The 26,580-nt window shown below is 38.9% G+C and overlaps 1 protein-coding gene across 1 annotated transcript in view; it reads left to right on the top strand.

Moving 5' to 3' along the window:
- Positions 1–26,580, top strand: part of LOC144382248 (transmembrane protein 180-like) — a 42,709-nt gene that overhangs the window by 984 nt on the left and 15,145 nt on the right. Inside the window, 5 exon segments of the mRNA XM_078074697.1 lie at positions 4,626–4,800; positions 5,794–6,519; positions 15,511–15,665; positions 18,814–18,897; positions 22,760–22,882. Of these exon segments, the coding sequence (XP_077930823.1) occupies positions 4,651–4,800; positions 5,794–6,519; positions 15,511–15,665; positions 18,814–18,897; positions 22,760–22,882 (1,238 nt within the window). The 5' untranslated portion in view covers positions 4,626–4,650.

The following is a 26,580-nucleotide window of genomic DNA, read 5'->3' as shown; positions in this document are numbered from 1 at the left end:
ACGGCAGCGCTCTCTCCCATAGTAGAATGCCAAATAATAAATGTAGAAGGAATAATGGTGTTGGAAAGTAATAAAAGAGGAATGGTAAACGCAAATCCTTTTCTTCTGAATTCAGGTGTACTAAAAGGCAAAATGTTACTGATAACTTTTTATTGCTAGGTTAAAGAAGAAAGGTAGGTTAGCTTACAGCCTTTACTGCCCTAATTGTCAAAATTCAGGTAGAGATATAGTCCAGAGCCAAAAGAAAATAAAGCCAACTATCTTAATCTAAAAGTAAGTCACTACACATTGAGCTCTTTGGAAAGAGAGATGATTGGATTTAGGATTTGCTGACGGTGATTTGTGGAAGCTGAAGGGCTAGAATCAGGCATTTGACCTTCAAGAGATTCATCTCCCATAGTCACTGATCCGCAAGATTGAAAGTGCCAGCTTTTTTTCTTCATGGCAAATAACTCATTGGACTCCAAATCAAATTGGTCAGTGTATTGAAACGTTCTTTCATATTCTCCTTCGAAAACAAGAAAGATATGGAAAGTTAACATTATTGATAGTTTAAAATGGCAAAAAGACAGACTTTATGTCTTTGGTGTTTGTGGGTTCTTTTTAAGGACACCTTTTGGGGAAACTTTTTTCCCTGGGAAAGTGTGAACAAAAATTGCATTGAAAAAGAGATGTTAGCTTTCGCTGCTCAAAGCCATGCTTTGGAGGGGTCTCCATCATTCTTTTTATAGTCTGCTTAGTCAAAACTTAGAAGTAATCATGAACAGCCTCTTCCGTGACATTAATATTACTTGGTGTAGTAGTAGGTTAGTGAATAACAACCCAAGTTGATTCTAAAAGGAAGGGTTTGGGTTTTCATTTAATAATTCATGGGTACATTGTACACCTGCCCAGCCTAATCATTATACCGTTTTGCTATTTAAACTCTTCTGTATAAAACCTTTTGTGGTAAAGAAGAACCAGTTTCAGAAGTTTTTTGTCCCTGCTCGTAAAGATAACAATATTCTTGTTTGTGTTTTGTTGCTGTAGTAAAATCAGGTAAGGAGAGTTTTTAGATAGTAGTGGTGGCTTTAAAAAAAATTGTAAGTGGTGATTTTCAGTTTGATACTGAAATAAGTACTTACTATGATGAAAATAATATAAAGCAAAATACTGGTAGTTCCTTTTGCAAATGAAAATAAGGGGGATTTGGAACTAAAGGTGTTTTTACTTCCTCCTCTCCATATATATAAACAAAGACAAGTTCAGGCTACAAGAGTTTTTCATAATGTTATTAAATAAAACCTTATATTCACATGTTTCAGACAGGGTCGGTGCTTAACTCAAATTCTTTTTTAAAAAATTTAACTCGGGGCACCTGGGTGGCTCAGTCGGTTAAGCTGCTGCCTTGGGCTCAGGTTATGATCTCAGGGTCCTGGGATCGAGCCTCACATCGGGCTCCCAGCTCATTGGGGAGTCTGCTTCTCCCCCTTCCCCCCATCATGCACTGTCTCTCTCACATAAACAAAATCTTCAAAAAAATTTAACTCGGCAAGTTTATGACCCTTTGCAAAATTCTGAGTTTATAAATACCCACCTCCTGACTTAATGATAGATCAGCTCAGAAGGTATGGCATGCTTCTTGTTTCAGCATGCCTGAAATAAAACTAAGAAAAAGAAGAGTGCCTACATTTTGGTGGACTAAATTTGTTTCTTGGCTTTTGGTTCAACTGACTCCCTTGTTTTGGCCTTCTTGGCAACCCAGTCTGCAATCTTCATTCTCACTTAGGCCAAAAGTAACTCTCTAGAATGGGGTCTTCACCGGTAGTTCCAGCTTTTTCAAATCTGAGTATTACCTTTAAAGCCAAAAATATTGGCTGACCGCCACATAATGGTACTTGTACTTTTCAAGTGTTCGCACACTGCATAATGACAAAAAAATTCAGATGGTATCTTATCATTACAACAGAATCTACAAACATTTTAAGAATAGTAGTGCACATATGAGCAAAATATTCTTTATTCAGTCTACAGACAATGCTTGGTCTGCATATGGGTTTCATAATCCCTTTTAATTGTAGGGCCCTACTTCCTATAGATTTGGAATCATTTTTGGCTCTACCCAATGCAAAGTGAAGCTCAGGGACTTAGATAATTTGGTCATTTGTTCACTCCTTGCTTGTAGTGTGCCCTCCCCTAAGAAATTGAGCAGTATAGAGTGCAGTGCCTGCTTAATTCCCAAGGATTATTTAAGCAAGTAACTTCTCTTGAGTTATCTGAATATTTGTCTGTTTTGTGACTTACTAAGATTGTGCAGACCTGGCCAAATATTCCAGGAAGGTAGGGATAAAACAGAAAAATCATGGTATTATCTTCAACTATAGTCAGGGATAAAAAGAAGATGAATCTGTACCCACCTCTTGCTTGGCTAACCTTTTCCTATTTTCCAGTTGCATAAATCAAGTCATTGAAAGACTGAGACAATAGGCCAGATTTAAGAGGGACATATATATCAGAGCAAAGACCAGAATGTGTTCTTTCTTTTTTTTTTTAAGATTTTATTTATTTATTTTGAGAGAGAGAGAACAAGTGCATGCGAGTGGGGGGAGGGGCAGAGAGCGAGAATCTCAAACCCAACTAAGGACTTGATCTCACAACTGTGAGATCATGACCTGACCTGAAATCAAGAGTTGGACGCTCAACTGACTGAGCCACCCAGGCGCCCCCAGAATGTGTTATTTCTTTTTTCTTAAATTTTTATTGTTATGTTAATCACCATACATTACATCATTAGTTTTTGATGTAGTGTTCCATGATTCATTGTTTGTGCATAACACCCAGTGCTCCATGCAAAGCGTGCCCTCTTTAATACCCATCACCAGGCTAACCCATCCTCCCACCCCCCTCCCCTCTAGAATCCTCAGTTTGTTTTTCAGAGTCCATTGCCTCTCATGGTCCATCTCCCCCTCTGATATCCCCCCCCTTCATTCTTCCCCTCCTGCTACATTCTTCTTCTTCTTTTTTTTTTTCCTTAACATATATTGCATTGTTTGTTTCAGAGGTACAGATCTGTGATTCAACAGTCTTGCACAATTCACAGCACTCACCATAGCACATACCCTCCCCAATGTCTATCACCCAGCCACCCCATCCCTCCCACCCCCCCCTCCAGCAACCCTCAGTTTGTTTCCTGAGATTAAGAATTCCTCATATCAGTGAGGTCATATGATACATGTCTTTCTCTGATTGACTTATTTCACTCAGCATAACACCCTCCAGTTCCATCCACGTCGTTGCAAATGGCAAGATCTCATTCTTTTTGATGGCTGCATAATATTCCATGTGTGTGTGTGTGTGTGTGTGTGTGTGTGTGTGTGTGTGTGTGTGTATATATATATATATATATATATATATATACACACCACATCTTCTTTATCCATTCATCTGTTGATGGACATCTTGGCTCTTTCCACAGTTTGGCTATTGTGGACATTACTGTTATAAACATTGGGGTGCAGGTACCCCTTCGGATCCCTACATTTGTATCTTTGGGGTAAATACCCAGTAGTGCAATTGCTGGATCGTATGGTAGCTCTATTTTCAACTTTTTGAGGAACCTCCATACTGTTTTCCAGAGTGGTTGCACCAGCTTGCATTCCCACCAACAGTGTAGGAGGGTTCCCCTTTCGCCGCATCCCCACCAACATCTGTCATTTCCTGACTTGTTAATTTTAGCCCAGAATGTGTTATTTCTAATATCCATCTTAGATATGTCCTTTGGGCCAAAGTTACAGTCTGTCCAGAGAAGACCAAGAATAAATATTCCAAAGCAAGTCTGTAACTACTGAATGGTCAACTTTATACTAAGATGAAAGGTTCTATTCCTTCTGTCTGACTTTAGCTAAAGGATGTCACCTCATTGTTCCTTTTCTGTTGCACCCTCCCAAGTAGGGAGGATAATAATGCCATAGACACATCTCCTTGGCCTCTAGTTAAGCATATCCAAACTCATGGATAAATCTCGCTTTTATAACTTGGAAGAGTTATTAAAAATATATTCAAGTAGGGGCTCCTGGCTGGCTCAGTCGGAGGAGCATGTGACTCTTGATCTTGGGGTCATGGGTTTGAGCCCCATGTTGGGTGTAGAGATTACTAAAAAAAAATTTTTTTTTATAAAGATTTTATTTATTTGACAGAGAGACACAGTGAGAGAGGGAACACAAGCAGGGGGAGTGGGAGGGGGAGAAGCAGGCTTCCCACTGAGCAGGGAGCCCAATGTGGGACTCGATCCCAGGACCCTGCGATCATGACCCAAGCCGAAGGCAGACACTTAACGACTGAGCCACCCAGGTGCCCCACTAAAAATTTTTTTAAAATATATATTTTTATTCATATATATATGAATTCATATATATATATGAAAGTAAGTTACACTCTATGAAAATTAGGGTCCCTGGCAACTTCTCAAAAAATGTTGAGTGAATGGATAAGAAAGTAAAGTGTTGACTCTGGTGATAGTTAGTGGTTTTTGATTTTTACTTAACTAAAATTAAATTAGTGTCCAGTGGAATTTTGCCACCCATCACCTATTGTATGCAAACAGTGAATTTAACCATTTTCTTTTTTTTTTTTTTTTTAAACAAAAGGAAGAAGAATTCCTTTGCATGGAAAATGATACTTATAAGTATCAAACCCATTGCTTGGGCATATTCTATGATAACATTAGGGACTGAAATGCTAAATTCTGTCTTCAGTTTCTACTATGTGAAGCTTTTTTTACATCTGTACAAGATTTCAGAAGTGGCCTTTTACCAAGCCCAGGTGAGATGGAGCCCTCATTGTTATATCACCTAGGACAGAGTTTCTCCTTCCCCACAGTTGTATGTTATTATGATTTTCCAAAGAGCTGATTCTTCACACAGCTGACTTTTCAAGAAAAGGTTATCCATGTCCAAGATCCTCTGTTTGAGGGCAAAGAAACTGTTAAAAGATTGCCACTTAAAACATAAAAGCTTTAGAGTTTAAAGGGAAAGCTTTGGTTATCTGGAAAATTCACTTATATGGAACAATTAGAATTATTATTAAGATATTCTACGTCTTGAAAAGGTCCATGGTAATCACAAATTGTATTGTAACTCATTATCAATTATGTAGTCAGAGTGGATAGAGTTAATGGTCTTAAAACCCTTATATTTTATAATGTTACTCATTTATTACCAACAACAATATACTTGACTTACTTAGTATTTTTTGGCATTTTACAATGGCAAACATTGATATTTTAACCTTTCCTAATGGAATTACGTAAAACTCCGTCATGGTATATATACAGGTCATCATTCTCTGCGGAGGCATGGACTTGTGTGCCTTTTGGGGAAGCCGTTTAACATAATGACTGAAAGCAAAGATTCTGGGGTCATCTGCCTTGGCTCAGACCCTGGCTCTGTCATTAATCAGCTAGGCAAATTGATTAACTTCTGTGGTCCTCAGTTTCATTTGTAAAGTAGGGATAATTGTAGCACCCGCTTCATAGGATCATTTTAAGGATTTAATAAATTGATATAAATATTTGTACAATGCCTAAACACAAAGTGAATGCACTTTGGCTTTTGGAGTGGTATTAACCTATTGGATTATGGATATTACGGGATATACACCTCCTGCTGGTTCTCAAAGCAGTGAACTTTTCCTCCCCGCCCTCCCCGCCCCCCCTTGGTTTTTGTTACTTTCCGTTAAGTAAAAATTCAGGAGTCATTTTCATCAATATAAACCACACTAAAATAATCCTGTGTTGTTGTTTCTTTTTTCTCCTAGATGATTTTAATGATCTGGAATGCTCTTAATGACCTGACTGGGTATTTTCACAACAACTCTCAGGCCGACTGCTGTTCCAGTCAACATTGTTCCGTTTTTTACAGTGCCCCTTTATACTCAGTAGCCTTCCTGCTTCCTTGGTTCCCTTGGAAATACTATCAAGAAGGTGACTGGCTTAGTGGACTTCACCTGGTGGTATCATTATGTGCTTTTGATAGCACACTTACCTTTGTTCAGCAAGCCCAGTGTACACTGTTTGCAGAGATTTTCACGAGACACGAAAGTCGGCTTTAGCTTATTAAAATTAGCCAAATGACATCACTGGTAGGATCCACCAGTGTCCTTTTCTGTGCCCTCATCTCCGATAACATGAAAATTTTACTCAATTTTCAAGCTGTTGCAGTGGTCATTGCTATTCTTGCCGTGGCCAGCATTTACACCGGCATATACCACATGAAACACTTTGAACCTACAAGAAGCCCTGGGGAAAACCTTTTCTCAGAAAGTGAACAGGATCTCCCCTGGACATCCGTGGTCTCATTGATGAGACAGATCTTGACTCAGAAAAACTTTCGCCTTTTTCTGATAATGAATTTCTTCCAAGTCTTCCACTTAACCTTCTTCAATAACTTCATGATGATCTTTGCAGATAATCTCATTCCTAAGGATGTTCTTCCTTCTTCCTTAAGGAGCATCATGTACGGGGCAGGCTTTATTTGCCCACAGGTATGTGATGATTCTTCCTGTAACTTTCTACAGGGATAAAGGTTTAACTCTTACCTAGCTGAGGAAATTAAAAACCTGATTGTATCAGTAGTTTGACAAAATGACACACATAAGAGACCTAAAGACAATAGTCAATGATACTGCAATAATGTATGACAGATGGTAGCTACACTTAAGGTGAGCACAGCATAACACAGAGACTTGTGGAATCACTATGTTGTACACCTGACAGTAATATAACATTGTATGTCAACTGTACTTCAATTTAAAAAGGAGAGAAAGAGAGAGACCAAAGATTCAGAGCCCCAGGTGTTGCATAAGATTCGGTAGAAACATAATGGAAACAAGAAATGAAAGGAAAAAGGAAAAGAGAACCTAACGAGAGCGAAGCCACACGATATTGGAAACATTTAGCTTTTGAATTTTGTTCTCCTGAGCTTTCTCACTTAAACCGTAGCAGAGGTTTGGATGGAAATAAATGGCAATTTTGCTTTACCCGGGCATTTAACGTTCCTGTAACTATTATAAGGAAAAGGGTTACTTGATCAAGAATTCTTGAAGCCAGGTTTCAAAACACTTGGCTAAAAGACTGAGTCCTGGAATTCCAGAACGTTATTAAAATTCCATGCTCATGACCATTACTGGAAAGGTCATGTCCTCCTTCAAAAAGTACACCAGCCTGCTGGGTTTTTTACACTAGTTGGAGAGTTGATGAATCATATTGCTTTCCTTCACCTAAATATATCACCCCAAAATATGACTTAACCTAGGCTATGATATGGGTTTTTCCTATTTTCATAATTAAATAAGTAAAATTCATTATTCTCTTCAGAAAATAAGTCATTCTAGACAGATGAGTTTTTACTGTTTACATGTTTACATGGTTTCAAAAATATTTAAACCATGTGGGATAGAAATAGTTCTAAAATATTTTAAGTTTTGCCACACTTTCTTATTATGCAAAGCATACAGGATACAGTTTGTCTTTTTGAAGATTAGCTTGAGGCCTTTGTCATAGTTTGGTTACCGTATATATCGTAATAATGGTAAGTCACATTGGGTGCTTACTCTGTGCCATGAACCATGCCGAGCACATTGTACACATTATCTCACCTAATCCTCACAACCACCTTCAAGGGAGAGACTCTTCTTACGCTTACAGATGAGAACAGGGAGGTTCAGAGGCATCTGCCTTTAGAGTTATGCACTTTTAGATTCCGTCTCTAAAATGTACTATATTTACATTGTTTACTTAGCAGAGTGTACCAAATAGAGTATCATTTTTGGGTTATCAGAACAGTCTCAGGTACTGGGTGTGCATATTGAAATGATGCTATTCCTTCAGGGTAGTTTGAAGTTTGTCAAGCTGTTTGCTCCTGTGTTCAATGACCCAGAGTGGGGAACTGTTTGAGCTCTTGTCTGCATTATCAGATTCTAAAATATATATACATTTTTATATAAATATGTCTAATAATATATATATATATATATATATCTTCCCACTTTTAATCATGTACTTGTCTATAGTAGCTCCTCTAAGTAAAAAAGAAAAAAGTTTGTTAAACTCTTATGTTAAAAATAAAAAGAGTAGGGGTGCCTGGCTGGCTCAGTTGGTAAAGCATGTGACTCTTGATTTCAGCATTGTGAGTTCAAGCCACATGTTGGGTGTGGAGCCTACTTAAAATAAGAATAATAATAATGATAAATAAAAAATAAAAAGAATAGATTTTTTTCACAGCTTCATTGAGATGTAATTCACATATCATACAATTCACCCATTTAAAATGTGCAATTTGGGGCACCTGGGTGGCTCAGTTAAGCATCCAACTCTTGGTTTCAGCTCAGGTCATGATCTCAGGGTCGGGAGATGGAGCCCCACAATGGGATCCATGCTCAGCGTGGAATCTACTTGGGATTCTCTCTTCCTCTCTTCCCTTCCCCCCAATTCATGTTTTCTCTCTCTCTGAATAAATAAATAAAATCTTTTTTTTAAGATTTTATTTATTTATTTGAGAAAGGTCTTATTTATTTATTTGAGAGAGAGAGCACAAGCCGGGTGAGGGGCAGAGAGAGAAGCAGGCTCTCTGCGGAACAGGGAGCCCCATGTGGGACTCTATCCAGAGACTCCAGGATCATGACCCCAGCCAAAGGCAGACACCAAACCAACTGAGCCACCCAGGAGCCCAATAAATAAAATCTTAAAAAAAAAAAATGAGCCACTGGGTGGCTCAGTCAGTTAAGCATCTGCCTTTGACTCAGGTCACCTGGGATTGAGCCCCATGTCTGGCTCCCTGCTCAGCGGGGAGTCTGCTTCTCCCTCTGCCCCTCCCCCTGCTCATGCTCTCCCTCCCTCTCTCTCTGTGTGTGTCAAATAAATAAATAAAATCTTTAAAAAATTTTTAAAATGTGCAATTCAGTGGTTTTTAGTATATTTACAGATATATGTAACTATGACTACAGTCAATTTTTGAACACTTCATTACCTCAAAAAAAAAAAATCTCAGGGGCGCCTGGGTGGCTCAGTCGTTAAGCGTCTGCCTTCGGCTCAGGTCATGATCCCAGGGTCCTGGGATTGAGCCCCGCATCGGGCTCCCTGCTCGGCGGGAAGCCTGCTTCTCCCTCTCCCACTCCCCCTGCTTGTGTTCCCTCTCTCACTGTGTCTCTCTCTGTCAAATAAATAAAATCTTAAAAAAAAAAGTCATACCCTTTAGCTATTGCCCCCATATTTCCCTGTCCTCCCTCCCCCCAGCCCTAAGCAATCATTACTACTTTCCCTGCTTATTCTGGACTTCTATATGGATGTAGCTTGTATCAATACTTTATTCCTTTTTATGACCAAATTATATGCCATTGTATAGATACACCACATTTTGTTTATCCATTCATGAGTTGATGAACATTTGGGTTATTTCCGCATTTTGACTATTCATAAGTAGTGCTGCTGTGAACATTAACACAACTATTCACATGGACACACACATGTAGGAACTCTATGTTTCACATTTTGAGATACTGTCAGACTATTTTCCAAAGTGGCTGCACCATTTTATATTCCCACTGATAGTGTACTAACATTCTCCAAATCTTCACTAGCAGTTTCTACTACCTGTCTTTTTGGTTATAACCATCCTAGTGAGTATGAATAGCATCTCACTGATGTTTTGATATGTATTTCCCTGATGGCTGATGATGTTGAGAATTTTTTCATATGCTACTGGCCATTTTATATATCCTTTGGAGAAATACCTATTCAGTTCACTTGCACAGTTTTTAATTGAGTTGTCTTTTTACTGCTGAGGTGTAATAGTTCTTTGCATATTTTTGATACAATCTGTTATCAGATTTGCAAATATCATTTGCAAAATTTTTGTCCCATTTGGGTTATCTTTTCACTTTTTGATGAAATTGAAAAGTGTGAGCCTTATTACTTTGTTCTCCTATTTCAAGATTGTTTTGGCTATTCTGGCTCCCTTGCAAACTCATGTGAATTTTAGAATCAGCCTGTCAATTTCTACAAAGAAGACAGCTGGGATGCTGATAGGATTGCTCTGAATCTGTAGATCAGTGTGGGTACTTTCCTATCTTAGCGATATTAAATCTTCTGACCCATGAACACAGAGTGTTTTCCATCTATTTCAATCTTTTAAAATTTCTTTCAACAATGCTTTGTAGTTTTCAGAGGATACGTTTTGCCCTTTTTTTGGGTTAAATTTATTCCTAAATATTTAGATAGATATTTAGTGAAGACCTGAGGGGCTCTTTCAAAGCAAAATACATGAGCTTTACCAAGTAATTCCCATAGATGTTTTTCGTTTCCTCTTAGTTCATAGCCATGTTCTGGGTAGAGATCGCCAGACGGTTGAATTCTGATGGAGTGAAGGACTGTTGTGCATCTGAGCAGATCATAACTTCTTTTTTTCTTTGTTTTTGTATTACAAAAGTAATACATGTTTTTTTTTAAAGATTTTATTTATTTATTTTTGAGAGAGAGAGCGCACACAAGCTGGGAAGGGGCAGAGGGAGAAGCAGACTCCCCCCGCCAAGCAGGGAGCCCAACGCGGGACTTGATCCCAGGACCTTAGGATCATGACCGGAGCCAAAGGCAGATGCTCAACCAACTGAGCCACCCAGGCGCCCACAAAAATAATATGTTTGCTGTAAAGATTCATGCACTATTGAAACATCCATGAGTTTTGGGTATCCTGTTTTTTAAACTTAATAAGTTATGGAAATTTCCATGTCATATGTAAATCTACTTTTTAAAAATAGCTGTGTTGGGGCAAATTACATCAGTGTTCGTAATTGAACTGTAGGTGGATTTTAGGCTATTTCCGGTAGTTTTCTGTTACAAACTATGCTTAACAGCTTTTAACACAGGCTCCAGTTGTTGTTTTTCATGATCTATTAAGTACTTGGAAAAAATGTAAGAGTTGAAAGAAAGGCATCTTTTGTTGTTGTTACAGCTTTATTGAGGTATGATTGACCCTCAATAAATTACGTTTATTTATACTGTGTGACTTGGTACATTTTGACATATGTATGTTCCGTGAAACCATTACCACAATCAAGATAGTTTACATACTCATCACCCCCCAAAGTTTCCTTGAGCCCCTTTATAATCCCTTCCTCCAGCCCTTCCCCACCCTCCCTCATCCCCAGATAAGCACCCACCTGCTTTTGGCACTATAGATTAGTTTGCATTTTCTAGATTTTATGTAAGTGGAATAATATAGTAGGTACTATTTTTTTGGTGTAGATTCCTTTGCATGTTTTGTGGATATCAATTTTTTTTGAGAGAGAGAGAGAGAGAGAATGAGCTGCAGGAGGGGCAGAGGGAGAAGCAGTTTCCCCGCTGAGCAGGGAGCCCGATTTGGGACTTGATCCCAGGACTCTGGGATCATGACCTGAGCCGAAGGCAGATGCTTAACCAATTGAGCCACCCAGATGCCCTCAATATTTCATTCTTTTTTGTTGATGAAGAGTATTCTATTGTACGGATATATCACAATTTGTTTCTTCATTCACTTTTTGATTGGCATTTGGGTTGTTTCCAGTTTGGGGCTATCACAAATAAAGCTGCTATGGACATTTGTGTCTTCGAATGGATGTATGCTTTTCTTTCTCTTGGGTAAATACCTAAGAGTGGAATGGTTGGGTTGCATGGTAGGTATGTGTTTAACTTTTAAAAACACTGCTGAAGTATTTACCAGATTATTTTACACTCCTACCAGTAATGTAAAAGTGTTCCATTTGTTCAACGATGCTTATGATCAGTCTTTTTAGTTTTAACCATACTAGTTTTAGTATGCAATAGTATTTTATTGTGGTTTTTGATTTACACTTTCCTAAAGACTACTGATGATGTTAGTGCATTTTTCATGTACTTACTTGCCATCCATATACCTTTTTGGTAGATTGTTTGTTCAGATCTTTTGCCTATTTTTAATTGAGTTGTTTGTCATCAACTTTTACTGAATTGTAAGAGTTCTTTACATAGTCTAGAGACAAGTCCCTTGTTGGATATATGTTCAGCAAGTACTTTCTCCCCGTCTCTCTTGGCTATACATTTTTAAACTTTTTATTGAGGTATAGTTGACACACAATGTTACATTAGTTTCAGGTATATAACGTGGTGATTCCACGCGTCTGTATGTTATGCTGCGCTCACCGCAAGCGTAGCTACCGTCTGTCACCATACAATGCCATTACAATACCCTTGGCTGCGTTCTCGATGCTGCACCTTTTATCCCTGTGACTTATTCATCTTGGCTATTACATTTTATTTTTATTTTTATTTTTTTATTTTATTATTTTAAAGATTTTATTTATTTATTCATGAGAGACAGAGAGAGAGAGAGAGAGAGAGAGGCAGAGGGAGAAGCAGGCTCCCAAGGAGCAGGGAGCCTGATGCGGGACTCGATCCCAGGACCCTGGGATCATGACCTGAGCCGAAGGCAGACGCCCAACCATCTGGGCCACCCAGGCACCCTTGGCTATTACATTTTAAGGGAAGCATGGCCAAAAGATTTCAACAATCCCTTTTCTCAAACCCTCAAACTAACATGAATTTCTGTTGATCTCAATAAAAAATCATTATAAAGTGGAAACCCAAAGTTGCTTTAAGTGTATTCTTAATTTCCAGAGAAGTGACACTTACATAAATTATTGGGGTAAAAAGAAAAAAATGACAGCTGATTGGAATTTGTTGTTTTTATTATTTATTTGTCTAAGTCACTTTAACTGTTGGGTATAGTGATGAAGGATAAGCACCATATTTTCATTTTCTCAGGCTGTCTTCTCAGGGCTTTCTTTTTGAGGAGTTGAATAGTTGAAAGGAGAAAAGAACGAACACATGCTCATTCTCTCTAATAACTGTTTTAATAGGTCTGTGACTCTTCCACATCCCATTCCCCTCAGAGAGGCAGGATAGTAAATGGGTTAAGAGCATGGAGTCTGCCAGGGAGGAGTCCCGCTCTCCTCTTACGAGCTATGTGACCCTGGGTAAGTTACTCAAACATTCTGTGCCTCAGTTCCCTCATCCGTAACATGAGAATAAAAATAATGCCTAATGAATAGAATTATTATGAGGATTAATTGACTCAAAATATACAAAGTACTTAAATGGTTCCTGGCACAAACTAAACACTCTAGAAATGTTAGCTTTTATTATTAAGACTTGATGTGGCAAGTATTTTATTTGATTTTCACTACAAGAACACACTGATTTTATCTGTTTTGATTTAGGCTTCTTTGGCATAGGTTTGCCAACAGTTATGCTGAGATACACTGTTCACAAACTCCTACTCCATAAACATGAACGGAGAGCCAAAACCCTCAGTTTGTAGAAGACTTGATTTTAGTAAGTGAAAAAGCAGTCTCTCTCAACATTTTTATCATTTATATCATTGGCTCATATCTTTTTGTATATTGGGCATTATAATAATAACTAACAATTGAGAACCTTATATGTTGAGTATGTGCTAGATGAGAGAGAGAGACAAGATAGACAGCAAGAGACAGAGACGCACAGAGAAAGTGTTAGTTGGAGGAAATGTCCCTTAGGTAAAATAACTTGTCTATGATCACACAGCTGGTAAAGTAGTAAAGTTGAATTCAAACCAAGGGACGTCTGATTTCAAAATCTTTCACTTTCTACTCTACCACATATTTCTTATATTATTATAATTTCTTGTGTGTGCGGTTTTTTTAAAAGATTTTATTTATTTGTTTGTCGGAGAGAGAGAGAGAGCACATAAGCAGGGGGAGTGGCAGGCAGAGGGAGAAGCAGGCTTCCTGCTGAGCAGGGAGTCAGATGTGGGGCTCTGTCCCAGGGCCCTGGGATCATGACCTGAGCCAAAGGCAGACACTTAAAGACTGAGCCACCCAGGCGCCCATAATTTCTTGTGTTTTATATACTCATGTATTAGAGACCAAGAGCAAGCAGCTTCATTTCAATATGTGGAAATGTGTAATTTTACAATATTATTATTATATGGAGGGCTATAATGGGACTTGCTGGGGTGTTCTATGTATTTTCTCTTACAGAACTCTTAAGAAATGCCTTGGATCACATCAGTCACTGAGCCATTGTCTTTAGTATCCAGAAAATGAGCTCTTGTTCCTTGAAAGTAGAGAAGTAAGCCAAAAAGTTTGTTAGGGGGAAAAAACCCTTTTGTTTATTACAGTACATTTGTATTCTACTTACATCATTCAAAATTCTCGTGTAATGTATGTAAATTTGGTTAGTGAAAACTTTTCAAGGCTAAACAGTGTACTTTTTAATTGAAAACAAAGAATATCTTCTGATCTTTGTTAATGTACATATGTATATTTAGCACAAACTTTTCACTCTAGAACAATGAACTTTCTCAATGATAGCTTGAAATGCAGAAAAAAAATGTTAAGTCTGAGCTCTCAACATGAGCCTGTTAGAATTATGAAAATATGTAAGATTAGGCAAGAAACAAAACCCAAAGAAATGTGGATAGAATCGTAAACTATTATTTATGGTACTTGATTTTGGCTAAAAATTACATTTCAGATATATTACAGTAAGAACAATAGAAATATATATTCACTTATTCAATAAATATTGTTTTACCTACTGTATGCTGGGTAAATTCTGGGCTTTAATTCCAAATCTTAAAATCTGGATTTATATTAGATTTTAATTGGACTTTTCACATTACCATAAAGCAATGTTGATTGTTTCTCTCTCTCTTTTTTAAGATTTATTTTTTTTTAAGATTTTATTTATTTATTTCATTGACAGAGAGAGAGAGAGAGACTGGGAGAGAGGGAACACAAGCAGGGGGAGTAGGAGAGGGAGAAGCAGGCCTCCAGCCAAGCAGGGAGCCCGATGCAGGGTTCGATCCCAAGACCTTGGGATCATGACCTGAGCCGAAGGCAGTCACTTAACCAAGTGAGCCACCCAGGCGCCCCTAAGATTTATTTATTTATTTTAGAGAAAGAGTGTGCCAGTGGGGTAGGGGAGGGGCACAGAAAGAGGGAGAGGGGAAGTAGACTCCCCCCTGAGTGCAGAGCCCATCTCAGGGCTCCATCCCAGAGATCATGACCTGAACAGAAATCAAAAGCCAGACACTTAACAGACTGAGCCACCCAGGCACCCCATGTTGATTGTTTCTAAGCGATGGATTCTTTCATATGGTTGGTTTTAGTAAAATCTCTTCATATTAGTGTGAAAATGAAAATGTAGGAAACCATTTTCAGGTTTGTTCGTTTTATAGGAAATAATAGCTGTTTCTTTGTTATTATGGAATATTACTATCCTTAGTCAATTTTTATGGATATATATGAGTAATAGCATTTCTAGTCACAATAGACAGTATTACTTGTGCGTTTCAACTGATATTACAATTCAGAAGCAAATTTATTTTTTTGCTGAGAACATTTACTTTGTCATCAGCAAGAGTAAGCCCAATTCATGGTGTTCCAACTTATTAACACTATGCCACTCTGTTTCCATTTCAGTGCCTTGTACTTATCAGTCAGTCCTGGCTGAAGAAGTTTGGTTACTATAAAATTATCTTAATTTCTTTCTACCTAGAAGGAACAGCCTCCATTGTCATGTTATTTCTCCGACAGCAATATTATTACTTTTTGGCTCTTTATCTCACTATTATCGTGTAAGTAAATGCCAGTGCCAATCCCCAAATTACACTAGGATTTTTTTTAATTTTTTTTAAAAGATTTTTTATTTATTTGATAGAGAGAGATGCAGCGAGAGAGGGAACACAAGCAGGGGTAGCGGGAGAGGGAGAAGCAGGCTTCCCGCCGAGCAGGGAGCCCGATGTGGGGCTCGATCCCAGGACCCTGGGATCATGACCTGAGCCGAAGGCAGACACTTAATGACTGAGCCACCCAGGAACCCCTACACTAGGATTTTTTTTTTTTTTTTAGAGGGGGCAGGGGCAGAGGGAGAAGGAGACAGAGAATCTTAAGCTGGCTCCCCACCCAGAGCAGAGCCTGATGCGGGGCTTGATCTCAGGACCCTGAGATCATGACTTGAGCTGAAACCAAGAGTCAGGCACTTAACTGACTGAGCCACCCAGGCACCTCTCACAGCTTCTTTTTTCAAGTTATTTCATACATTAGATTTTGTAGTAAAGTTCCTCTTTTTAACCCATTAAAGTGCATCATTTAGTAAATGCTGCTGCCAAATAAGGATCTTGCCCCCAAATATGTTCTTTGTCTTTGTCCCCATCTTGGGAAATGGCCCTATAGTCTGCCTAGGCATCCAAGTCAGCAACTTTGTCTTTGTCTTCTCTTTCTTCTTTGTCTCCTACGTCCAATATGCTATCAGTTTAATAGTAGTTTTATTTTCCTAATATGTCCTGAATCCATCCCTTCTCTGCTCCCATTGCCATTCCTTTAGCTCAGGTCCTCATCCTCTCAGATGGAGTAGTATACGGCCTCCCAGATGGTACCCTTGTCTCCAGTCCCTCCAAACCCTTCCTCCACACTGCTCCTAGAAGAACATGTCATTCCTTTGCTTAACAGTCTTAAGTGGCTTCTCACTGCTTTCAAGATAGAATCCAAATGATGACAGATGAGGCCTTTTGTTATATAGTCCCTGTTTACTTCTTCATCCTCATTTTTTATTACTCTTCCAGTTTCACTGTACTCCACACCAAACAGGAATACTTCGTAGTTCCTGGTTCAAATACCTCATGTCAACATGCAGCATTCTGTGCCTGGAAAGCTGTTCACCATTTCCTGCCTGGCTCTCTCCTGGTGTTTCTGAAGGCTGCAGCTCAGGGATGTGCTTCTCTGAAAAGCCTTCCTTGATGTCCTCATCTGGATTAGGTGTCCCTCCTGCATGACTCCCATGCCCTCTGCTTATCTGTGCTGGAGCGTTTACTCCCCTGCCTGGGACTGCCTGTGGCCTCCACTGGACTGAGCTTATTGCGAGTAGGGTCTAGTCTCTTATCGCTGTGGCCCCATTACCTACTACAGTTCCTACAAATAGTTGATCATTAGAAAATGTGTTTTGGGTGGAGAAACTAATAATCCTACCCCAGGTCCCTTTTGGAACAATTTGAGAAAATGTTCATGAAGATTTATTTGCATTTTGAACAGATTGGTAGTGGAGAGTAGAGTAACTAACTCAAAGGATTGAATCTCGGCAGAATTTCATGACATTACAACCTCACATAGATAACTATTCTATAAGTATATAATGGTGGCCCTGCCTATATCATATTTAAAATGACATTTTTAAAAGATTTTATTTTTTAAGTAAACTCAACACCCATCGTGGGGCTTGAAGTCATAACCCTGAGATCAAGAGTTGCGTGCTCTACCGACTGAGCCAGCCAGGCACTCCCCCCCAAAATGACATTTTTATAGTGATTTTTAGAATGAAAATTTTTTTGCCTTTTTTTTTTACTTAAACTATTCCCCCATTTTTATTCTCCTATCATAATTAAAATGTTATATGTTCTTGTATAGTTCTTAATTTATCCCATTCTCGATAGCAAGAGAAAAGCGTCTGATTAATTTCCCTGGCCTGTTTTGTTCTTTAGAATCAGCCCATAATTTAATCAGATTAAATGAGAAGGTAGTCATTTGGGAATGAGGAAACAGCATAAAAACCATTTTTAAAAATACAGACTTAACTATAGAGAACAAAGTGATGGTTACGGGGAGGTGGGAGGAGGTTGAATAGGTGAGATGGGGATTAAAGAGCGCACTTGCTGTGATGAGCACCAGGTGTTGTATGGAAGTGTTGAATCACTAAATTGTACACCTGAAACTAATATTACACTGTATGTGAACTCACTGGAATTTAAATAAAAACTAAAAAAACCCCAAACCATTATTTATTTATTTTTTAAAGATTTTATTTATTTTTTGGTCAGAGAGAGAGAGCAAACAGGTGAGGCACGAGGCAGAGGGAGAAGCAGACACATATTTTGTGTATTATATGTATTATATACTGTATTCTTACAATAAAGTAAGCTAGAAAAAAGAAAGTGTGAATAAGAAAATCATCATAAGGAAGAGAAAATACATTTATAGTACTGTACTGTATTTATTCAAAAAAGTCCCCATATAAGTGGACCCATGCTGTTCAAACTTGTGTTATTTGAGGGTTAAATGTACTATAAAATAAAGATATATTAGGCACACACTTCTATCCCCCCCAAATATTATATAGATATGAATACATACTTCTCTTTTAAAAATGAACTAACCGGGGTGCCTTGGTGGCTCAGTTGGTTAAGTGTCAGCCTTTGGCTCAGGTCATGATCTCAGGGTCCTGGGATTGAGCCCCGCATCGGGCTCCTTGCTCCGTGGGGGGCCTGCTTCACCCTTTCCTGCTCCCCCTGCTTGTGCGCTCTCTCTCTCTCTGTCATATAAATAAAATCTTTTTTTAAAAATTAAATATAAATAAATAAATAAATAAAAATGAAATAACTATTTTTGCTTGGGATTTTAAAAAATGGTTTTGGGGGACACCTGGGTGGCTCAGTCAGTTAAGCGCCTGCCTTCACCTCAGGTCATGATCCCGGGGTCCTGGGATCGAGCCCCACATCAGGCTCCCTGCTCCGTGGGGGGCCTGCTTCTCCTCTCCCTCTGCCTGCCCCTCTGTCTGCGCTCTGCCTACTTGTGCTCTATCAAATAATAATAAGAGTCAACTGTACATTATTTCATTTTTCTTTCTTACAAACAAAATTTCAACTGTCATTTGATGTTTGTTTTTTTTTAAACAAAATCTGTGGCCCCTAGTTATATGCATATTTTATATGTATATTTTAAAATTGCTTCTAGGGTGATTGTGCAAGCTTCTTTTTGCTTGTTTAACCTGCCACTAGCTGATATGGTTGATGCAGATTTACTGAAGTTCAATCGGCAGTAAGTACATTTATTCAAATATTAGCTACAAGAATATCACGTGGAGGCAGGACCTATCAGAGTCTGCCTGTTACATTACCACTACAAATCATGTATCTAAGAGACAATCATAAGACGCATCATTGGGAATTAGAGAGCAGAACATAATAGGATATTCATAATTGTTTGCCCTGGGCAACTTTCCCCTGCCTTTGAAAGGGCATCATAATTTTTTATCCCTCAGGTTCACACAACCAATGCTACAACAGGATTAGATCTCAGAAACCAAAGTGAAATCTCAGATAGCTTTATGTTCTACCTATTGCAGTATGCCTTATTATACTGGCTGTTAAGGCAAAGTGGCCTTTGCTCTGTAAGAATTAAAATTAAAAATAAAAAAAAGGTCCGTCTTATCTTTTTTTACTTGAAAAACCGTAAGCTGCTGCTGGTGAGAGGTTTTGTTCTTTGGTATGGTGTTAAGCTGTAAAATTCACTTGATTGGTAATGTTTTCTGACATGTGCCCTATTTACAGATTAGAGAGGAATGTGTTATTTTAACATAGGTACATTCTTTATCAGCTCTGTGGAAACATTGAGACAGCATGGCCTCTTTTTTTTTTTAATGAAATTTATGTTGAGGAAAGCTTTGCCAATCCAGCTGCTTGATTTCCACTTTACATAATTCCTTTCCTGTTTCAGGGTTTTGTTACTAAGTTATGTTTGGGTTGATAAGCAAGATGCTGAACTCCTTACAGTGCAGGACCATATCCTCACCAGTGTCTAGAAAAGTGACTGGCTCAAATCACTTTTTTAAAATGAGTAATTTAACAAGAAGAAACTTCAGTAAACATCTTACAACTCTCAAATTCTTTTTTTTTTTTTTTAAGATTTTATTTATTTGCCAGAGAAAGAGAGCACAAGCAGGGGGAGTGGCAGAGGGAGAAGCGGACTCCCCACTGAGCAGGAAGCCCAACATAGGGCTCAATCCCAAGACACTGGGATCATGACCTGAGCCGAAGGCAGACACTTAACCGACTGAGCCACCCAGGCACCCCTCTCAAATTCTTTTTGAATGAGACTGGAAACAAGTAAATAAAATGTCTCAAACAGTTGGAAAGAAAAGGGCACCAACATTTACCACATGCCAATGTGTACAAGCATTACGTGGCTTTTGCTCATTCAAGTCTCACCCCAGCCTTGTATGGTAGATATTATTTAAATATGTACTGATTGCCTCCTAATGTGTCAGGCATTGTGGTAAATGCTGGAGATACAATATAAGAGGCCTTGTAACAGATTCCCTCTAAAACATACTCTCTCTCTCTTTTTTTTAATTTTTAAAAAAGTTTACTTACGTATGTATGTATGTATGTATGTATGTATTTATTTATTTATTTATTTTTAAAGATTTTATTTATTTATTTGAGAGAGAGAGAATGAGAGAGAACACATGAGAGGGGATAGGGTCAGAGGGCAAAGCAGACTCCCTGCCAAGCAGGGAGCCCGATGCGGGACTCGATCCAGGGACTCCAGGATCATGACCTGAGCCGAAGGCAGTCGCTTAACCAACTGAGCCACCCAGGCGCCCTATTTATTTATTTTAGAGAGAGAGCATGCAAGCAGGCGGAGGGTAGTGAGCAGAAGGGAAGAGGGAGAGGGGGAAAGAATCCCTAGTAGATTTCATGCTAAGTGCAGAGCCCAATGTGGGGCTTAATCTGACAACCCTGAGATCATGACCTGAGCCAAAACCAGGAGTTGGACGCCCGATGAACTGAGCCGCTCAGGTGTCCCTTTAACTTATAAAGTAATCTCTGCACCCAACGTGAGGCTCAAAGTCATGACCCTGAGATCAAGAGTTGCATGCTCCACCAACTGAGCCAGCCGGGTGCTCCTAAAACATACTCTTTATGTACACGGCATGCTGTATGCTTTTGACAAGTGGCTACTCTGGAGGATACCTGTGCTTTTCTGGCAGCATAAGTTGTATCCTTACTTCATGATCCTGGGGTCCTGGGATTGAGTCCCGCATTGGGCTCCTGGCTCAGCCTGCTTCTCCCTCTGCCTCTGCCTGCCAGTCCCCCTGCTTGTGTGTGCTCTCTATCTATCCGTCAAACAAATAAAATCTTTGAAAAAATTAAGTTGTATCCTTACCAAGAGTTAGTACTTTTTGTTTTAAATCTGTTAATGTCAGCTGCAAATGTTATTATAATGACAGTATTTAATTGCTTAGGATCTATAAGGGTGAGATGAAAGTTATCTCTATGGAAACTAAGTTGAATGCTTTATAAAGATTAGACAAAGGTAAGATGTAAAAAAAATACTATTAGATCTGTTGTGATGAGAACTATAAATGTCTTGAGAGAAAGTCATAAAAACCTAAAGCTATTATGTTCTCAGATTGCCTTGTAAACAACTTTAGGTTCTCTCTGTAATTGGCAGTAGAAACTGTAGATCATGTAATATGGATACTGTCCTTGGGAGAAAGATGGCACAGTACTTTCACCCATGGGCCCATACTCAAAGGAAAAACCCAAAGAAAAGACTGATGAATGAGTACATTTCACTTAAAACAGAATAGTTAACATCTCTTCTTCTAAAAAGGATTGTTTTGCTCTAGCCGATTGTTGACTGTCCTGATCATATCAGATAAAAACTTAATACAATGGGGGCGCCTAGGCAGCTCAGTCGGTTAAGCATCTGCCTTCGGCTCATGTCATGATCCCAGGGTTGGGATTGAGCCCCACGCTGGCCTCCCTGCTCAGCTGGGAGCCTGTTTCTCCCTCTGCCTGCCGCTTCCCCTGCTTGTGCTCTCTCCCTCTCTCTCTCTCTCAAATAAATAAAATCTTAAAAAAAAAAAAAAAAAACAACTTAATACAATGAGCCAAAATAGACGTAGCCCTTACCCTGTGGTACTGACAGCCTAGTGGGGAAGATAGACAGCAATTGTATTACAATATTATATTATCATACAACCATAATTATCCTCATTTTCAAGAAACTAAGACTCATGAGAGGGGTTAACTTTCCCAAGGTAATATAACCATCAGATTGAAGGACTGGGAGTGAAACCCAAGTTCTTCCCATCAAACCATACTTCCTCCAATTCTCTTGCCTCATCTTTCTTCCCTTTCTTTTTCTTTCCCTTCCTTCCCCTTTTCTTGCCTTTTCTTCTCTTTTTCCTCCTTGGTTGCAAGGTTTCCACCATTAGTGGAAATATGACAGGATTTCAGTTTATTCAGTCAATGCACTGAATTTATTGATTTTTATATGACATAACTTAATTATCAAAAATGATATGGCAGGATTCTTACTTAGAACACATTTAAGTAACCCTTCATGAAACCTGGGCTGAGAAACTTAAGTGTGAATCCCAGCTCTACTACTTACTAGCTGTGTGACTGCGGACAAGTTCATCTATTCTCCCATCTCTAAAATAGGAGTGACAATGTCTTCCTCATAGGATTGTTGTGGGTTTTACAATTTTTTTTAAGTAGTCTCCTGCCCAGTGTGGGACTTGAACTCATGGACTGAGCCAGCCAGGCACCCCTGTTGTGGGGTTTAAATGACTTAACACAGGACAGGGCACATACAGCTCTCACTTATCAACCACTTAAGAGTCTAGCTGTGTCTCTCTTTGATCTGTTTCTTCATTGAAAGAGTTTGGTTCTTCTAGCTCTATAACCACTATCACTGAGAGGTTAACATTCTATAACTACTATACTATTTCTACTATTGTCTGGTTAGGGTCAAGGAGGACTTAATTGACAAAAAGGTCCTTGAGATATATATATATATATATATATATATATATATATACACACACACACACACACACACATACATGCTGTGTGATACAGACCCATGCTATCTTTGTCTGTTTCAGGTTACCCCTTTCCTCAATGGTTTTTGGCATTGGTGCTTTGTTTACAAAACCAGCTCAGTCTTTAGCTCCCATGACGATACTCTCTAAGCTAAAAGAGTATGGATATGGAAACCCAGATAAAAGGTAGAGTAAAAATGCCTTTGAAATAATGTAAAGGAAATATGAAAGCAAACTCAGACTTTTACATTGATTACTAGGCAATTATCTTGGACTTTGGATATTATTAGTCATTAATTCTCAGATTTCGAGTAAGCTATAACAGAGAGTATTAATATCAAAGAAATTTTCATAGGAGTATCTTTAAGGATGTTCCTTAAAGGATACTACAAATGTCTATATAATTCACACTAAACTACATATTGATTGTTTTTATCTTTTTATCTAAGTCATTTATTCACGAATGTTTCTGAGGGCATGCTACTATCTGCCAGGTTTAAAAGTGCTGGGGATACAAGATGAATAAGGAGCCTCCAAGGAGCCCCACAGATTATAAAACACTGTGATAAGGGCTCTACCAGGAGCATAAAATGGGGCACTGTGGTCATACAGAGAAGAGATTCCTCCTTCAGTCTCCCTGGACAAGGGAGCACCTCTGAGAAGTGAGCTGAGTTTTGGAGGATGAGTTGGATTTTCCCTACTGAACACTGAAGAACATCATTCCAGGCAGAAAAAACAGCATGGAAAATGTCTGGAAGCATGAGAGAACTCTTAATAAGCTATTCATTTATTCACTCAACAAATGTCATTGAGAGCCTACCATGTCCTATGCTCTGTGATAGGGTCAGTGAATGGCAGTGAACAAACCAACAGAGATCTCTGTCCTCATAGACTTAGCTCTAACAGGAGACATGCAGACAAAAATTAAATAAAATATGTAGTATGTTAGCTGGCAATAAGTTTTTTTGGTGAAAAATAAAATAAGACAGGGAATAAGAAAGGTTGGGGAAAGCTGCATTTTTAATTAGAGTGATGGAAGGTCCCAGGAGGTGACATTTGAATAAATGCAGGGAATTGGGAAGACACCATGGAGGCCCTCTGGGAGAAGAGTGTTGCTGGCAGAAAACACAGCAAGTGTAAAAGGATAGAGGGATACCATGCCTGGCTTTCTAGATCTCACAAGGAAGAAGTAAGCACGAGGGAGGCCAGGTCTTGTAGGTCCTTGCAGCCCTGCTTTGTTACTTTGGTTTCACTGTGAGATAAATGGTGGTAGTGAGGCAGTGGAAGATTAATTTATTTTTTATTTATTTGCTTTATTATTATTTTTTTTAAGATTTTATTTATTTGAGAGAGAGAGAGCATGTGCAAGCAGTGGGAGGGGTAAAGGGGGAGGGAAAGGGAGGGGGAAAGAATCTCAAGCCGACTCACATTGAGTGCAGAGCCTGATCTCACGACCCTGAGATCATGACCCTGAGATCACGACCTGAGCTGAAATTAAGAGTTGGTCGCTCAACCTACTGAGTCACCCAGGTGCCCCTATTTGCTTTATTTATTTTTTTTTTTTTTTAAAGATTTTATTTATTTTTTTTATTTGAGAGAGAGAGAATGAGAGAGAGCGAGTACATGAGAGGGGGGAGGGTCAGAGGGAGAAGCAGACTCCCCGCCGAGCAGGGAGCCCGATGCGGGACTCGATCAAGGGACTCCAGGATCATGACCTGAGCCGAAGGCAGTCGCTTAACCAACTGAGCCACCCAGGCGCCCTATTTGCTTTATTTTTTAGAGCAGTTTTAGAAAATTGAGCAGAAAGTACAGAGCTTCTCTATATTCTCTGTCCTCCACCAGATACAGCCTCCCCCACATCAATATCCCCCCCATTTCCAGAGTGGTACATTGGTTACAATCAATGAAGCTACACTGACATATCATTATCACCCAAAGTCCATGGTTTACATTTGGGTTCACTCTTGGTGTTGTACATTCTGTGGGTTTTGATGAATGTGTAATGACATGTATCCACCATTACAGTGTCATAGAGAATAGCTTTACTGCCCTAAAAATCCCCTGTGCTCCACCTATTCATCCCACCCTTCCCTCTAACCCGAACGACAAGGATATTTTTACTGTCTCCATGATTTGCCTTTCTCAGGATGTCAGATAGTTGGAATCATATAGTATGTAGCCTTTTCAGATAGATTTCTTTCACTTAGTAATATGCATTTATGTTTCCTCCATGTCTTTTCATGGCTTGGTAAATTATTTCTTTTTAGTACTGATTAATATTCCATTGTCTGGATATATAATTTATTTATATATTCATCCACTGAAAGACATCTTGGTTGCTTCCAAGTTTTGGCAATTGTGAATAAAGCTGTTTAAACATCCATATGCAAGTTTTTATGTGGATATATGTTTCTCCTTTGGGTAAATACCAAGGAGCACAGTTGCTGAATTGTATGATAAGAGTATGTTTAGTGTTATAAGAAACTGCCAAACTGTCTTTGAAAGTGGCTGTACCGTTTTGAATTCCCATCAGCAAAGATATAAAGAGTTCTTATTGCTCCACATTCTCATCAGCATTTGGTGTTGTTAATGTTTTGGACTTTAGCCATTTTAATAAGTGTTTATCTCATTTTAATTTGCAGTTTCCAAATGCCTTATGATGTGGAACATCTTTTCATATGCTTGTTTGCCATTTGTATGTCTTTGGTGAGGTGTCTGTTCAGGTCTTTTGCCCATTTTTAAATCAAGTTGTTAATTTTCTTATTGTTGAATTTTAAGATTTCTTTGCATATTTCGGATAACAATCCTTTATCAGGTATGTCTTTTGCAAATATTTTCTTCCAGTCTATGGTTTGTCTTCTCATTCTCTTGACATTGTCCTTAGCAGAGCAGAAGTTTTTAATTTTAATGAAACCCAGTTTATCAATTATTTCATTTTTTTAAATTAACATATAATGTATTATTTGTTTCAGGGATGCAGGTCTGTGATTCATCAGTCTTACACAATTCACCATAGCACATACCCTCCCCATGTCCATCACCCAGATACCCCATCCCTCCCACTCCCCTCCACTCCAGCAAACCTCAGTTTGTTTCCTGAGATTAAGAGTCTCTTATGGTTTGTTTCCCTCTCTGGTTTCATCCCGTTTCATTTTTTCCTCTCTTCCCCCATGATCCTCTGCCTTGTTTCTTGATTCCACATATCAGCGAGATCATATGATAATTCTCTTTCTCTGATTGACTTATTTCGCTTAGCAATAATACCCTCTAGTTCCATCCATGTTGTTGCAAATGGCAAGATTTCATTTTTTGATGGCTGCATAATATTCCAATATATACCCCACATCTTCTTTATCCATTCATCTATCGATGGACATCTAAGCTTCTTCCATAGTTTGGCTATTGTGGACATTGCTGCTATAAACATTGGGTGCATGTGCCCCTTCGGATCACTACATTTGTATCTTTGGGGTAAATACCCAGTAGTGCAATTGGGGTGCATTGGAGTGCATGTGCCCCTTCGGATCCGTACATTTGTATCTTTGGGGTAAATACCCAGTAGTGCAATTTCTGGGTCATAGGGTAGCTCCTTTTTTTGAGGAACCTCCATACTGTTTTCCAGAGTGGCTGCACCAGCTTGCATTCCCACCAACAGTGTAAGAGGGTTCCCCTTTCTCCGCATCCTCGCCAACATCTGTCCTTTCCTGACTTGTTAATTTTAGCCATTCCAACTGGTGTGAAGTGGTATCTCATTGTGGTTTTGATTTGTGTTTCCCTGATGCTGAGTGATATTGAACACTTTTTCATGTGTCTGTTGGCCATTTGGATGTCTTCTTTGCAGAAATGTCGGTTCATGTCTTCTGCCCATTTCTTGATTGGATGAT

This window comes from Halichoerus grypus, chromosome 6 (genome assembly GCF_964656455.1).
Source record: "Halichoerus grypus chromosome 6, mHalGry1.hap1.1, whole genome shotgun sequence".
NCBI lineage: Eukaryota > Metazoa > Chordata > Mammalia > Carnivora > Phocidae > Halichoerus > Halichoerus grypus.
Note: the sequence above shows the minus strand (reverse complement) of the source record. Positions and strands in the feature narration are given on the sequence as shown.